Source organism: Pelodiscus sinensis, chromosome 1, assembly GCF_049634645.1.
Source record: "Pelodiscus sinensis isolate JC-2024 chromosome 1, ASM4963464v1, whole genome shotgun sequence".
NCBI lineage: Eukaryota > Metazoa > Chordata > Testudines > Trionychidae > Pelodiscus > Pelodiscus sinensis.
In genome coordinates, this window is record NC_134711.1 from 108,743,920 (window position 1) to 108,760,905 (window position 16,986).

General features: G+C 47.1%; 2 protein-coding genes across 5 annotated transcripts in view; one reads left to right on the top strand and one right to left on the bottom strand.

Annotated features, from left to right (window-relative positions):
• Positions 1-16,986, top strand: part of WNT5B (Wnt family member 5B) — a 107,739-nt gene that overhangs the window by 46,197 nt on the left and 44,556 nt on the right. The window contains exons 1-2 of one of the 4 annotated variants that reach the window (XM_075941188.1): positions 12,280-12,667; positions 13,986-14,079. The exons of 2 other annotated variants lie outside the window; for them this stretch is intronic. The gene's annotated coding sequence lies outside the window, so the exon portion shown is untranslated. Of the gene's footprint in view, positions 1-12,279; positions 12,668-13,985; positions 14,080-16,986 lie in introns of those variants that run through there. One more of the 4 variants, XM_075941194.1, reaches the window with a different exon arrangement.
• On the bottom strand, positions 8,024-11,983 carry FBXL14 (F-box and leucine rich repeat protein 14). The gene has a single exon (XM_006135494.3). It carries the CDS (start codon positions 11,297-11,299, stop codon positions 10,097-10,099), a length of 1,203 nt encoding a protein of 400 aa, XP_006135556.2. The 5' UTR covers positions 11,300-11,983; the 3' UTR covers positions 8,024-10,096.

Sequence of the window (16,986 nt, forward strand, 5' to 3'; positions counted from 1 at the left end):
TTCTCAAGGAAGCCCAGCTGTGTAGTAATGTAACCAGAAAATACAGGGACAATAGAGCTGGGCCAGTTCATAGATAATTGTAGGATGGATGGAGAGGAGGGGGTAACAGAAGCTGGGCTGAGGCTGCTTGAAATATTTTGTTTCCTTGTATAAAAATGTGCCCATTTGATACTCAGTGCCCTATAACTGAGCCTAGTCTCCTAAATAAGGAGATGGGACAAATGGTGGGTTGGAACAAAGCCTCCATATCTCAGCTGCTCCAACACTCTTACTGTCCCTGCCACTGGGTGGAGCCTGACCTTTACTGCCTGCTTTCCACTACTAACCTCTTGCTGCCTAATTCTGGCTACCTCCAGGGATGTAAATACCCATTAAAACAGTTAACCAGTTAAACGATTAAAAATATATTGTTTAACCAGTTAACCATTGGAAGGCTGGTGCAGAGCGGCTGGGGGCTTGCCAGGACTGCGGTCCTACTGCCTCTGTGGTGCAGGAACCCCATCTGCCAGGCATTGCAGGGGCTCCTCCAGCGCAACCCTCTGTGGGTGGGGTTGCTCCAGCCTGGCCCCGCTCTAGGCAGGGTCCTGCCAGCCATGCCTGGGTGGAGGGCTGCTCCAGCTGGGCCACCCTGGGAGGGATGTGCGCTCCAGCCCAGCCACCGAGGGGTGGGAGCTGCTCCCAGCAGGCCAAGGCCTCCACTGGGGTTTGGACAGGTCCAGTTAACAGATTACAAGATAAGCATGCCTATAAGGTTAATGCTTACCAGTTCAGCTTTTACATCACTACATACCTCCTGTCCTTCCTTGGCCAGTTACTTAATATTACATTCTTGCTGAAATAATAAATTCTTTTCATACTCTTCTGTTGCCCTCTTCTCTTATAAACCTTCTCTGCTATACCATGGCCCATCTCTGTTGTCGTAAGGAACAGGATGGTGATTCTGAGGGAAGCAGCTGTTACTGTAGTTGCCATCCTAATAAAGAACTGCTCTTGAACCCAGCACCATGGCCAGAATTGTGGGGAAGGGAGGTCAGAAATAGCTGCAGTCTGGATATTTCCACTTCTCTTCCAGCCAAGGCATGTAGGGACTTATTGGGTGCGTCTAGACTGGCAAGATTTTGCACAAAAGCAGCTGCTTTTGCACAAAATCTTGCCGCCTGTCTACACTGTCTGCGAGTATTTGCACAAGAACACTGACTTTGTACTGTACAAAATCAGTGGTTCTTGCACAAATACTCCGACGCTCTGCTCAGGGATAAGCCCTCTTGTGCAAGTATTCTTGCGCAAGAGGGCCAGTGTACACAGCCAAGTTAATTTCTTGCGCAAGAAAGCCCGATGGGTAAAATGGCCATCGGAGCTTTCTTGCGCAAGAGAGCGTCTACACTGGCACTGACGCTTTTGCGCAAAGGTACATGCCAGTATAGACGCCCTCTGGCGCAAATACTTTTAACGGAAAAACTTTTCCGTTAAAAGTATTTGCGCAAAATCATGCCAGTCTAGACGCAGCCATTAAGTTATAAGCAGAGAGGCTATACAAGCAGGGAGGAACGCTTCTCACTTCTGGACTGGACAACCCACCAGAGAGATTCTGTACCAGTAGTTTGTGGTCTAGGGCATAAAGACTTTTGGTCCATACTTTCATGGGCTCTGGATCCATGGTAGTCCGAAGACTGCAAGATTGACTGCAGTGCCCTTTTAAACACGGAAGGTTAACACTATGTCGTAAGGACCGCTTGGAGGGATTTAGCAATAAAGTTGAGCACCTTCTTGGGCTATTTCACTCCTATCCCATCCTAATATCAGCTGTTTCAGTAACTGGCAGGGGGTACTACTGTGAGGGCTGGAAAGAAATTGGCGTGCACAACTGGTTTAGTTGCTCTCTGGGTGCCAGCCAGGACCTCAGCTGGGAAAGCTGTTAGCTGTTCTGTGTATGTCTCTCACTTCTCCCTGCCCCTCTTCTCCCAAATGAAATATTTCAGTGTTAACAGTCTCTGATCCAAGTTGTTTTTGGATTGCATCTTCTTTACTTTGCCCCATTCTATTTTGCTACAGTATTTGGGATAGTTACTAGAGAAATGAGATCAAGTAATTTTCTTTCCTCACTATTTCACAAGATCCATTTCTTTCCCCACTGTAAAAACAAACACACAAGATTTGTAACACATTTGTCACTTCAGCCAAATGGCAAAAGGTGACAGAAAGGGCAGAGCTTGTCCAGGTTTTTCTGTTGGGAAGACTATGAAGCAATAACCATATCTTCCAAATTAAAGCATGGTTCCCTTGCAATTGGGCAGAAAGTGTATTTCAGAACTGCTCTTGCACATTTGGCAGAATAATTTGCAAAAATGCACATGCTTAGAGGCAAGCATTTAGAGACAAGTGCAACTGTAACTGTCACGGAAGGAGAGTAGGTGGGCTTTTATTGTTGTTTAATGAAAGTCATTTTAGTTTATCCCTCAAGACAGCTGTAAGTAAATATGGTTTGTTGTACACTTCTGCTAAAACACATTTCTATATACACAAGTTAGGTGTAGACTTTGCAAGCTTTTTCAGGTACCCTGAACAAATCTCAGATAGAAGGGACAGAATTAAAGAGAGTAGGGAGAAGAGTAATCTTCAAGTCACAGCTAGGGTAGCTTAGAGAAATTAGAATCATGAAGAGGGAAGGGAATGGACCTACTGTAACTCCTATAGTAGCCTGGATGTTGTGTTTCTATAGAACAGCTTTGTCCTCTGACCTGCACCTTCCTTTTTCGGTAGACAGGAACTACATTTAAAAAGAAAACCAGTCTTTCAGTACTTACAAAAGAAATATAGTAGCCATCTACCTCTCAGTATTTCCATTTAAATCCAGATGTAGATGATAGTGAAAGAAGTTAAAACTAAACTTAAGCTCTTGAGGAATTTCAGCATATATCTCAGAACCCTCCCATGTGAAAATCTGTTTTCAGAACAGAAGTGGGCAATAATTTTTGATGGGGGGCCACGCCAAGATTTTGGTAAGTGGTCAAGGGCCATGTTTTTCTATTGAGGGAGGTGCAGAGTCCTGGCCAGAAGTTGAGTGCAGGAGTTTGGAGTAGAGGACTGGGGTGCAGGAGAGGGTGTGGGGTCTTAGGAGTTTGGGTGGAGGAAGTTGTGATCTGGGGTAGAGGCTTGGGGAGCAGGGTCTGGGGGGGGTATGGATGCAGGAGAGGATTCTGGCCTGGGGGAAGGCTGTAGGATAGGGTGCAGGGTCTTAGAGTTGTGACCCGAGGGAGGGGATGCAGAGGGTTTGGATGGTAACCTGTGGCAGGGAGTTGGGGGGGGGAGGCGGGGCTGAGGTGACAGAGGCACGCTGTGGCCAGGAGGTGCTTACTTAAGTGGCTTGCAGTCTTGCAGGACCCTGAGGCAAGCTCGTAGGGGTAGTGCTAGGAGGAGGAGGAGGTGGCAGCTTCACATGCTGCCTCCACCCAAATCTCTCAGCTCCCATTGGTTGGTTTCCGTGAAGCCTCTCCCTTCCTCCTGGTGCCCAGAGCAGCCAGCCACTTAAAGCAGCCTGGAGCTACTCTGAAGTGGCTGGCTGGTCTGTGCCTGAAAGTCCCAGCAGGGCAGCCCGCAGGCTGGATTCAGTGGCTTGTTGGGCCAAATCTTGCCTGGCCCTGGGTCAGAAGCTGGACAAGTGTGGCCGTAGTGGAAGTTTAGTGTCTGCTCAGAGTTTATGTCCTGTCACTAGTATTCATTTCTAGCTCTTATGAATTCATACATTCACTCTACAAATTTAGGAAACCTTTTTTTTCAAAATTATTTCTCCATTTCATCTTCATAGCCCCTTGAAAAGACAAATCAGCTCTGGATTTCTATGAAATCATTGCAATTCCACTTACAGTTGGATTGATATTTAGTTTAGTAGATTTAATTAAAGAGGGGGTGAAAGCATTAGTGTCACTGCCAGATGTGGAAGGAATCTAAGTTCTGGCAAAAAAAAAAAAGTCTAAAAACCCATCTCATTCTTTATTTCATGCAGCTTAGGGCTGGGAAATTCAGCAGGGTGGACTCTATGGCTGGACACGATAGCATTATGCGGTCATGCCAGCAGCATTGACATAGTGCCTAGCTGATATCCTTGGGGTCTTTAAATACAGCCTCAGCCATTCATTTCAGTTCATCAATTATCTTTTCTTCACAGACTGCAATAAGGAGCTGCTGGCCAAATAACTGGGATTTATGGAAGAAGAGAGGGAGAAAACAAAAGAGCCCACTTTGCCTGATCAGACTGTGCTTGTAGATTTAACATGAACACATACCTTTGTGTTGTTAGTAGCAGTTTGTATTAACTAGGGAAGTTAAAATGTGTTGTGCCTTTTTTTTTTGGTAAACATGTAACTACAAAATATCAGCAGTTACACATTTACACGTGGGGAGGGGGATGGAGACAGCTCCATGGGAGCTGGTATGTGTGGGGAGCCAACCCACCTCTCCTCTTCCCCCTGCCCTGGTGCCACTGTATCAGAGGCAACAGCAGGGGCAAGGAGATGGGAGCCGGTGCTTGCGGTGACCCATGTACCATTTAAACATGTACAGTATCACATCCCTAGTGTTAATTTCTGTTGCCAGTTCCAAAAACTCCTTAGATGACTTGGTCACCCACTTTTCACCTTAACACATCACGATTTCAAGAATGAGTTGTTGTACATATATAGAAAAATACCTTGCACTTACAGCATTTTTCATCCAAAAGTCATAGAATCATTTATATAAAATCTCAACACTCCATAAAGTGATTATCTTCATTTTACAGATGAGAGGCCTAATCTGGTACAAGCACCCAAAGTAGGATTGTTCCATTGAGAGGAAGAAGTAAAATGGGATCCAAGTCAAGGCCACCCCTTGCCTGAATTCACATGTGCACACTGACTCACTTTGTGGGGAAACCCCCACCTACCCTGGGAACATCAGAACACCCCTGCCCTCCTTAGGGAAAAACTGCATGGAAGAATCAGCCAGTAGGGGCACTTGCAAAAGCAGAGACCTCCAGCATTCAGAGAATTTTCTATAGTTTTGACTGGACTTTTTCTACTCTGTGCTGAGTGGCTTGTTTTCTCCACCCTGCCCCTTCCTCAAAATCTCATCCAATTTTCAACCTGCATCTGCCCATCTCATCTTCTGCCTCTTGTACTTAGTTTATCCCTTCTTAACATACCCAAAGCCCCCCAAATCTTGGAACCAATATGCCTTTTGCTGCCATCACATGGTTGGTTGACTGCTTGTGTTCATCCATTACCCCCATCCTGTGTCTCTCTAGATTGAAAGCTCTTCAAAAGCAGGGACAGTGTTGCAGTGTATGCACAGTACCTAGCACAATGGTGCCATAACAAACATGACAAATAATAATGACTGAAGTTAACTGGTATTTTTCTGTTGACTTTAGTTGTAAAGATTAGAATTACATAAATAAATGAGTTCCAGTTCACTTCAAAATAGCATTAACTATTCCCTTCCTCTGCCGCCAAAGGAGTCATAATTGATGGAGAATTTCCATTGACCCATCTGAGTTCAGAAGTGACTGGAGGGAGAAAATATTAGTGTGTCTGTTATACTGGGTTATTATATACTGAGGAGTAACTGTTCACTGGTTACTCTCCTCTCCCCCTTTATTAGCATCAGTCTCTTTTTTAGAAACCATCTCCTTAAAAGTAAATACACACATTGCTCCAGCTCAGACCACTCCCAATAGTAAGACATGTTTAGGACCAAGAGAGCTTTGTTATTTCTGAGACAGTAATCCATTTCAAGGAGAACAATGTCTGCTGTTACTAATACAATGACTTTAGTGAGGCTCTGGTTTCAGCACAATTTCCTAATGAGTTTGGGGTCTATTTAAATAGTATGTTGTTTCAACTAGCTTGTTTTTTAGATGAAGTAATAAACATTTTTGCCTCAGAGCTGTCCTGTTCTTGATTTTAGAACCACACACACAAGATGCATGCATGTGCAATTTTGATGTCTGCTTTAGTTCAAATATTATCCATGTTAATGTGTGACAAAATGTGGAGAACAAACCATTTGTGTATTAGAGCTTGCTGCCAATATATTTATTGGAATTTGGTAACTAAACCTGTGATCTAGCAAGAAAGTACAACTTACTGTCCCTTGCCCAGCTAGCTATATCAAATACTTAATATCTATGGGTAACTGGAACCTGGTATGGAATTTACTGGGTTCATACATCCTCTTTTCAGTCAAGAAGTTGTTGTATTTTTAAGGGAAGGAAAAAGATCCCATATCTCTTCAAGTAAAGGAAGATGGATATATTGTCAGGCTCAATTAGATCCAATTGTGTTGGCTTTCTCTAAAGAGAACAATGCAGCTTTTGTGATTTAACTCCCAACAGAAAGGTTCATAGTTTTACAAAAATAATCCTACAGCCATCTAGGTGCTAGCCCTTTTCTCTGGTGTGCAGAGGAGAACCTAGTGAAACTCTGCCCTCCTAACAGGAAGTGGATTTTTTCTAAAGGGGGGAGGTGTCTGCAGCCTGAAAGAAGGCATTATGAATACTCTAGTTTCAGTCAAAAATACACCAAAATATACAAGCTAGACGGTCAGAACTTATTACAACTGGAGGCAGCCATAATCTCTTTGGTAGAGCTGTATTGTAGAGAGCTCATCTACCTGGTTGTAACTTGAGATAAGATGGCTAGGAGAGAATAGTTTGGATGAAACAAAGTAGCCTGCTACAGTACTAGAAGTACTTAAAATGCAAATGTACAGGAACTCTAGACCATCCCCCACCACCCCTCCTCTGCACGGAGGAAAGCAGCTTAAATACAGCCAGGCCTGGAGAGGAATGTTAAAAAGAAGGGAAGAATCGCCCTCCTCCTTTCCATAGGGACCCTCACATGGTGAGATTCAGTATGCATGACTGAACAAGCAAGCAAGGACAGCTCCTCTTTTAACTTTCCTGAACAATGGTTTCGCTCCTTCCATCATTTCACATTCTCTCTACCCCCAAACCTTCTTTAAAAAAAGGGGGGGGGGGGAGTTGTACTGCAGTACTTCGAGGGGAGAAAAGCTTTGTTTCATGTCCTATAAACAGCTTAAGCCCCCATTTCAAACAACAATAAAAAAACCCTCAGATTCTTAAACGTTAAAAGTCATACATTAAAAAGAAAAATGTCTACGATACAAAAGGGCATCTTATATTTTTTTTAAATTTTAAAAATCCAACTTTCATCTCAGTGTGGACAACAGAAAAGTGAAACAGCGTTGTCAATTTTCTAGTTATTGGCTTCCAAGTTCTCATACACTAGCAAAATCCTGCAATTTTGAGTTACTAATATTTCAGGAAAAAAATTAACTGTGTGGAAAGAAAAAAAAAAAAAGCCCAACAGTTTTCATAGTATTTACATGAAACAGAAACATTGCCATGTCTTTTGTTTTACAAACTGTTTTTTCCCTTAATGTGTTAAGTTTTATCTGCCACACATCACTTTACCCTTAAGTACCTTCATAACAAATTTTATCAATGGTGGTTTGCCCAACCCCAAAACAAACTTGGTACCCCCGCATCAATCTCTACTTTCTCTTGATTTATTTGAGCAAGTGAACTGTTCTCAGATACAATACTAGTCCTTCCAAAAGGAAGCAAAGCTCTCTTGTAAACTTCTAATTATGACATTACTCAACATCCTGCACAGGACTGACTAGACTCCCCATTTCCTTTTACTCAGACCAAGTCACTCACTAAAACAAGGGAACAGGCCAAACCCCCTAAGCTACACACTATGCTTCTTGTAACAAGTAGATAAAATACCTACCTTTAAAGAAAACAAAGACAACACAGATAAGCTTTTTTCAAAAACATACTTCATATTTCCTCTTTTATTATATAAATATCAGTTTAACCTTTTACTGTAAGAATATAAAATGTTTTAAGAGGATCTTTGTTATTTTTTTATACAAATTCACAAACAGTACAATTAATCCATAGGGGTCTCTGGGTTTACTTTAACTCCATGGTCTGGCCTGTTACGGAGGAGGATTTGAGTTTTTGAATTAAAAAAAAAAAAAGAAAAAGGCCAAGATTTTTTTTTAAAAAAAATTCACCACTTATTCTTCCTCTTTAAAATAATTAAAAAAAAAATCTAAAGAACCAGCTCCATTTTACTGACACAACAGAGATAAGACAGATGAATTTCAGTCTCCTCCCCTTCACATTGCAGCCTCAGGCCCTGCAGGCCTGTTCTGTTCCTCTCCCCACTTACAAACAAAAATTTTCACACAGTGACCTTTTTTTGTAGGTGATTAGGGAGGGAGAAGGAAATATTTGCATATTTTGTGTGTGTATATATATATATATTTATGAAACTGAACTTGCATTTCACACATTTCAATACCCCAATCCTCAGTATGGATTCTCACATGTTACACATGTTTGTGCTAGAGGAATAAAAATGCAGAAGCACAGTTGGATCCCCAAGTCCCAACAGAGAGGGAGGGAGAGGCACAGTCAGAATGAAGGTAGGGCACATTAGGGAAAGATTTAAAAAAAAAAAATCAACCAAAAAAAGAAGTTACAAACCCATGGGGCATCCTTCCAGTCTAGGCACAAAAATGTTTGTCTCAAAATCTTTCTTGTAAGAATTCCAGGGTTTTGAGAAAAAAAAAGTAAATTAAAACGAGGTAGCCAGACATTATATATATATATATATTTATATATATAGAATATATTCAGCAGAAAAAATGTACTTAAAAATCCACAAGAACAGCAACTTCAAATGTCTTTAAAAATAAAACCATGGAAGAAAATGAATACTGAGGAAAGAGAAAGAATGAGGAAAAACTGGGATCAGTTACAGGATGTAAGCAAGGAGAGGGTGGTAAGAGGCTGTTTTGTAGTAGTAACTTTTTGTATGCATTTCAAAAAAACCACATCACAGTATCTCAAAGCAAAAATGAAGCTGGAGATTCTTCCTTAAGTCCCCTGGGCAGATAGGAGCTGGTCATCCATTCCACTCATTCACTCCCAATCCAAAGAGAAAATGAATGTGTGGCTGGATATGTCTTTACCCTCACTTCCAAGCATGAGAAGGCAGGAAGGGATAGAGAGAAAATGACAGGTAAGATGATTCCATCCTTCCAATCCAGGTGGGACATTTGAATAGACTGGGGTCTGTCTTCTTCTCTAATGGGAATGGGGTACATTCCCTGTACTAGAAGGAGAGAGAAGTATTAGGAGTCTTATCTTCATCCCCAGTGCAGGGAGATGGTGAAAAGAGTGCAGGGTCTGGGCTCTCTCTCCAACCACAGTGCAGGGTGTGAAGGAATCACGTCCCTATACTCAACTCTGGAATGGACCAGTGTATCTTTCTTTATTCAATGCACTGGGGAACTGGTATGGTGGGAGTTTTGTATCCAAAAACAGGGCAAAGGGTGTAGCAGGGAAGGTGGGCGTGAGACTGGAAATAGATGAATATGTATAGCTGAGGAGAGCTATTTCTGTCACAATCCCCAGTTGGGATGGGGGGGGGGGAAGTGGAATGGTATGATGAGGGACTGTCTCTGTAGCAGTGAAGGACTGGTGTTAGTGTGTATGGAACATTCAGCTAAGAAGCTTGGCGAGGGAGAGGAAGAAGCTGTTACCATGTCCATTTCCACCCCTTTAGAGAAAATCCCTATTCCCCAAACTGAGCAGGACTGGAGGTGAATAAAAATAGGGGGACCACCTTCACCCATCCCTAGTGCATCGGGGTAGAATAAAAGTTACAGTGGGAGGGGTATCTCCAGCCCCAGTGCATAAAGTTGTGACCCTCTATCCCCACTGCAAAGAAGACTGAGGAAGGGGGGTACTGTATTCTTAATGGAGGGCTAAGGATGACACAGAAGAAATAGGGGCACTCTCTCTTCCCTCTCTTGCCTCAGCCAGTGCAGAGGTGAATAGGGACATGTAAGGAATGGGGTGGTCTCTCTCTATCCCTCCCTCCTTCCAGTGCTGGAGTGGGTGGGTAGCATGGCTCTGTATGTGCCCCCCCCTCCACTCTCACTGCATCTCCTCCACTGCAGCAGTCTCAGTCAGCGAGTCCCTCCAGAGGGGATGGAGGTCTCCAGATAGCCCCTCCTCTCACCTGACCTTCTCGCTCTCAGTCATTTGCCAAAGTCCCAGGTTGAGCACCTTAAGACAGGGCAGCTGGGTGATGCGCTCCAAGCCCCGCTTAGTGATGCGGGTGCAGCCATAGAGATCAATGCCTGTGAGCTGACTGAGGTGCTCCGCAATGAGCTCCAGGCCCTTGTCAGTGATACGGACACACTGGCCAATGTTGAGCGTGCGGAGACCATGCATCTGGCGCACCATACGGTTGATGCCCTCGTCGCTGATGTGGCAGGAGCAGAGGGAGAGGGAACGTAGCCCATCCAGGCCCTGTGCGATATAGGCTAGGCTCTGGTCCCCCACCTTGTCACAGAAGGAGACATCGAGGCCAGAAAGACGCAGGCTGCCCATAGCCAGATGCATGATGCCTGTGTCGCTGATGTTGTCGCAAGAGCGCAGGTTGAGGCTGCGCAGGCTGCTCATGTGCGACAGGTGCAGCAGCCCTGCGTCTGAAATGCCCCCACAGAAGCTAAGGTTGAGCTGGCGGAGGCGTCCCAGCCCTCGGGCCAGGTGCTTTAGCGAGAGGTCGCTGAGCTTTTGGCAGTCCTGCAGTGTGAGCTGCTCCAGGCCCAGGCAACCCTCCGCTGCGCTTCGAGTCATGCCTGCCAGGTGCCCAATGCCCACATCAGAGAGGTGGCGGCAGGAGCGCAGGTTGAGGCTCTTGAGGCGCTGCAGGCCCCAGGCGATGAGTAGCAGGCCCGTGTTGGTGATGTTGCTGCAGCCGCCCAGCTCCAGCACCTCGAGGCCCTTGAGGTACTGGGCGATGCGGCCCAGGCTGCTGTCGGTGATCTGCTTGCACAGGCTCAGGTTGAGCGCCCGCAGCGAGCCGATCTCTGCCACGAAGGCGTGGCCCAGCCCGTTGTCGGTGAGGTTGTAGCAGCCGCTCAGGTTGAGACTCTCGATCTCCGCCATGCCCTGGATCACGTAGCTCAGGCTGCGCCGCAGCGACAGGATCTGCACCCGCCGGATGCCCCGAGCCGCCAGGCTGGGGAAGAGCGAGGGGTTGGCGCGGCGCAGGTGCAGCTTGGCCTCTACGCCCCGCCACACGGAGCGGTGGTAGGCGGCGTCCCGCCAGGCCGTGCACACCTGCGCCGCGCGGCCCTTGTCCCGCACCTCCAGGTACCCGAAGATCATGGCCAGCAGCTCCGGGAACAGGCACGAGATGTGCGTCTCCATCGCACAGCCGGGCCCGGCCGCCGCTCCCGCCGGGTCCCCGCTGCTCGGCCCCTCCGGGCCCGGCCGGCCGCCGCCGGATCCCCGCTGCTCGGCCCCTCCGGGCCCGGCCGGCCGCCGCCGCTTCCGCTGGGCCCCCGCTGCTCGGCTGTGGCTGCTGCCGGCTCCGGGGCCCTCACATCGCCGCCCCTTGTGACAGGCCGTGGGGAGGCTGCGGCTGCTGCTGGCGGAAGGGGCCCGGCCCGGCTGTGGGGCTCCGGCCGCCGCCTCTATCCCCGCTCCGGGCGGGCCGCGCTGCGGCCCCCGCGCTGCTGCAGCCGGGCCGCCCCGTGCCGCATTGTGCCGCCTCCCCCGGGCGGGGGCTGCCGGAGGCTCCGCTCGGTCCCTGATGCCGGCTCCGAGCCCCGCCGCCTCCTTTGTCTCCCAGCCGCTGCCGAGCCCCGCCGCCCGGGGCCGCCCGCAGCCCCGCTGCCCCGCGCGGGGGGGGAGGAGGGGCCGCGCCGCCGCCGGTTCCGACCCCGCCGCTCCGGGCCCGGGCTCCGCGCTGCCGCCGCCGGGATCCGCCTGCTTCGCTGCCCCGCGCTGCGCTCGCCGCTGGGCCCAGGCGCCGCGCTCAGGCCGGGCGGAGGGGGGAGGGGGGAAGAGAAGGAGGCGGCGCTGGGCTGGGTCTGGCGAAGGCTGCAGCCTCCTCCTTCCACTTCCCCCCCCCCCCCGCTGCTTGCGCAATGGTACGATCCGGAACACTCCGAGCCGTCACCCTGGAAACAGCGCGGCCCAGGCGCTGCGCTTGCGGATTAACCCCTGACGCGCCGCAACCCGGCCGCGAGCTCCCTTCCCCCACCGCCAGCCGAGCCCTGGCGCCTCAGCCGAGCCCGCGGAACCTTCCCCGCGGCCGGGCTCGCGGGCCCGGGCTTCTGGCCGCCCCTGCAAGGCCCAGGCCCGGGCTCCCAACCAGCCCTGCGCTCCGCAAGTGTCCCCCAGCGCCCCGCCCGCGTGTCCCCCCGCCCGGCTCTGCCACGCATCGCTCCCGCCTGCCGGCCGGGTCAGGTCACAGCTCCCAGCCGGCCACATGTCTGGGGAACTTCAGCTCAGCCGTAAGGGCCCAGCCCGCCTTGGCTTTGTCTGCATCCGGGCGAGTGAAAGGCCTGGGCAGCTTGTGATTGAACAGGCCTGGGCGGTGGGACTGGGTTTCAACTCCACCAGCAAGCACGTGGGGAAGAACCGGACGCCCTGCCTGGAGCTAGAGTTGTTAGGGGAGGTGCTAGCTAAGGTGGCCTCCAAAAAACCCTTTTCGCCCTTGTCTAGGCCTGATTTCCCATGAAGCTCGGTGGGGATAAATGAACGGAGAGATTTGGTGAATTGCATATCAAGGTGACATTAAACAGCAAGGCTGGCTAGTTCAGTGTTTCTCAACCAGTGGTAGCAGTACCCCCAGGGGTACTCAAAAGAAGTTCGGGGTGGGGAGGGGGTACATCAACACAACTAAAATGTGGAGAAAACTGAATTTTTGTTTGTTTTACAGCGCTTTATTATTTTTGTATTTTTTATACCCAAAAATGTCATCACCCAACTACAATTAAGTTGTTTAAACAAATGTGTTGCAATGGTAGAAAAAAAAATTTTGTGTGTCTGAAAACTGTAGGTACTGGAGATACTTATAATATTTTTTGAAAAAAAGGGATATGTTATAAAAAAAAAAGTTGAGAAACACAGGGCAAGTCCAATGGCTCCACCTTAGGAAGTGAAACCAGGGCAGAAATTGTTTTGAGCAATGGGGCTTGTGAACAAATATTGAAAGTGATGTAAGTGCTAATGTAGACTAGGCAGAGATCATATAAAAGGCATTTCAAGAAAGAGTGCTCTAGACTTGTATTTGCCTGGGTCTCAGCAGGCTTTTGTGCATTAGTAAACATTGTAGGTGTTAACATGGGTGCACCTGCACTCATGTTAAAAACAGTTTCAGTACTAGTATAGGCCAGATTCAACTTTTTAAAATAATTTCAGAAAACAATATTGCTTTTTTTTTAATTGGAAAAGTACAACAAAATTCCCAGATGAACTGGGAAACCCTTAGGACTCATTTTTGATACTGTTTTGGTAACATACATGTTAGTACATTTAACTAAAACTCTAATAAAACTGATCTGGTTTCTGGAGCCTAGATTATGCTGCAACTTCCACAAGCGTGGCAGAACTAATGGCACTAGTTTTAATTATTTTGTCAGTATCTCCAGTGTAGAATGTTTTTAGACTGTTTTCATTAGATTTCACCAATAGTTTTTTCACCTAGCATAGACAAGTTGCAGTTATGAGTTAAGATTACTGAGAGAAACATCACTGATACATTTCCTGACTTAAATGTTAAGAGACATAAATTGAATGTTATAGTTTTATCTGTTTCCCTTGAGACTTTTTGTTGATAGGAAAGGAGGAGAGATGGAAAGGCTCATCGTTCTCTTGATTTGTGCAGTTCCATGCTTGCCAGGTCAAAATCTTAAATAACTGAATCTCCACAATGAAATAGCTGCAAAATACCTATACTCCTGTTGATATTATGTATTTATATGGTACTTTGCAATTCATTGAAAGCATGTTACCTCTGACATCAAGGGACATTTTGTATTGCACATCTGCTGCTAAGCCCCTTTTAAAAATAATTCATGTTTGCTTCTTTCTGCATGTTTGTCAGGAAACTAGTTCTCAATGATGAATAGCGACCAGGAAATATATGGGTCCTGATCCTGCATTCTTATCCTCTTTCATGGATTCCTGTATTAATTTGAGTGAGTTTCTGCATGGCTATATGGGGTCTGTCATAGTAGATCTTACTGTGTGTTTGGGGACTAAATATGTAAAATTCAATTTTTATGGCTAATATATGGGGAAAAATTTTAGGCTTTCATTCTGCAATATCATCAACCTGGCGGAGCCCTAATGTGAAGTTCCAATGAAATCAATTAGGCTCCTTATGACGATTGCCTGTGTGTATCCATCAGCAGGATTTGGGTCCTTAAGTTTTATCTTTTGTACACAGGAAAGACAATTCTTATGGGGGCTAGACTTGATGACACGCTGAGGTCTCTTTCAGCTCTATGATTCTTTACCATATCCCTAATAATAAAATATCCTAAGTGAATATATTTTACTCTAAATAAATAAAATCAAATCCACTTTTCTGTTTAGAAAATTCATGGAAAACCTCAGCTGAAAAGAGATTTTAAAGCTAGGAGCAGGTGAAAATGGATTGTAATGGAAGTCCGGACATATTAAACATTCCAAGTGCACATTATATGGGCCTAATCATGCAACCCTTATTTATGAGACTTTAATAAAACAAGTCAGAGAAACAACTTGCATGAGATGTCTGTAGGATTAAATTCTAGGTACAATGGGCAAAAGATGAAAGAAATGGAACATGGGATGTTGTGATATAAAAGTGACATTAGCAAAATGTTGCGATAGTTACATTACTCTCAACTGGCAAAGCTATAAGTGCTGTCATCCTTAACAAATGCTTGTGTAACTTTTATACCTTTATACTAGGGGGCTGCATCCCTTGCTTGCTATGTGCACCAACCCCCCTCTCTCTGGCTGCAACGTGCGCCAGCCTCCCATCTCTTGCCACTTTCACTTCACTGAGAGAGCCAGGGAGTCATGGGCATCCGGTAGCCTAGGCAGGGGAAGGCTTTGCTTTCCCAAACCACCAGGCATGGCCCCGCCCACACTCCATCCCCAGAATGCCCCTGGAACTTCAGAGGCTAAGGAAGCTGGAGCCACGCGGCTACCTCCTGTGCTGGTGCTCCGGGAGCCGGGGAGGCTGCAGCCACGCAGCCTCATCCTTCCCCTGTGCTCTGAAGCCAGGGAGGCTGGAGTGTGCGCTCAGCCCTCCCATCCTTCCCCCTTCTTGTGGGGGCGCCCCGCCTCCTCCACTCCATGTAGGGATGGGGCTTCAGTAGAGGGGGTGGGGCTCGTGGCTTGCCTCTCCCAGTACCAACTGCACCCAACCTCCAGATGACATCATTCTGTCATCTGGCAGGGAAAAAATCTTTTATATATAGAGAGAGATTATAGTGTATTCTGTGTGTCACATTTGTTACAGAAAAATTATCTGATAAATGTCTTTGTATATTTTAATTACCATTTTTCAGTCTCTCCCCTTTACAGATTAGAGTGGTTAAAATGACCATTGAAGGCCTCAGAAACAGTGTTTCTATCTGGTATTGGGGTGTCATGATTTTAATATAGATTATCTGTGACTAGCAAAGGCTATAAACAGATGATGCATATTCTTGGAGAGCTATGAAATCTCTTTGTCCCATGGCATGCAGCAAGAATCTATAAATCCATGTTGTTCACAAGGTATCAAAACTTTCAAATCTCTCACTGGTCTAAAATTAACTAATTCTGGTCCGTGGACTGGAAGTAAAATGTAATCCGTAATCCACCGGAGGGGGAGACAATTTTATAGTAGGTTTTTATTTTATCTGAATGATGACTCAGAGTTTTAAATTGTCAGCATGCAAGAGAAATGGTCAAAATTCATAGAATGCAGTTTATCTCAGTTTCCTGTTTAATGCAGGGGTCCACAACCTGTTCAAACCAAGAAGCCAAAGTACATTAAAATTCGAAACAAGTGGTCAACAAAGAGCCATATAAGAATGCCCATTTGCAGGGCTCGACAATCTATGTAATCTACTCGCCTGTGGAGAGTAGATTACATCCCGGAAGAGCCGGGTTCGGGTGATCTGCGCATGCGCAGAACGCCAGACAGCATGGCTGGTGAGCCCTGCCCATTTGAATGACTGAAAATATACAATGCAATATTACTGATAATTGACATGATGACTATAATAGCACAAATGAAACATTGTAGTCAGACTTTATTTCATGGGACTTCTGCTGCATCTTTTTGCACATTTCTTTGAAGTTTACATTATAAGTGGTTAAATTCAATTTCATTCACGCATTCGGGCTATCTTCTGATAATCTTGTGGCAGGGGACTGGGAAGTGGGGGGTGCAAGATTCAGGGTTGGATGAATGAGGGGCTCAGGACACTGGTTTGGGATGTGGGGGAGGTGCAAGAGACAGGCCAGGGCACTGGGAGGGGAGGGAGTAGAATATGTGGAGAGGCCCTAGGGCCAAATTATCTTGCCTGGCACGGGCTGGACTGCTGCACTGAGGCAGCAGTCACTGGATGAGGGGCCGAGCCAGGATCATCTCAGATAGATTGTGGCCTCCTTTCCTACCAATGCCACAGCAGGAGGGAGGGCCATCACCAGCCCTTCCTGCAGCCAAATGGGGACCGGACCATGGAGCCTGCCCCTGGATTGGGGCCAGTAACAGGATGCTGTGTCCAGATGGCAGCTGGGCCCCAATTGGGGCCTTGTTGTCCTGGCTATCGTGGGAGCAACTGCACTGCAGCCCTAGCCCCAGCTCCAGCACACGGAGCAAGCTGCCTGCCACACAGCCATCTCCGGAAACAGCCAGGAAGCCACCCTGTGGCCCACCCTGGCCGGGAGCTGCAGCCCTGGCACATGAGGCAGCAGCCAGCTACCTGGCTCTGCCGGGCCACATGGCAGCCACCAGGGCTGGAGCTGGGGCCATGGTGCAGCTGCTCCTGAGGCTGCACTGCGGCCCTGGTCCCAGGAGCTGCTATACTGCAGCCCAGCTCCATCTCTGGCACACAAAG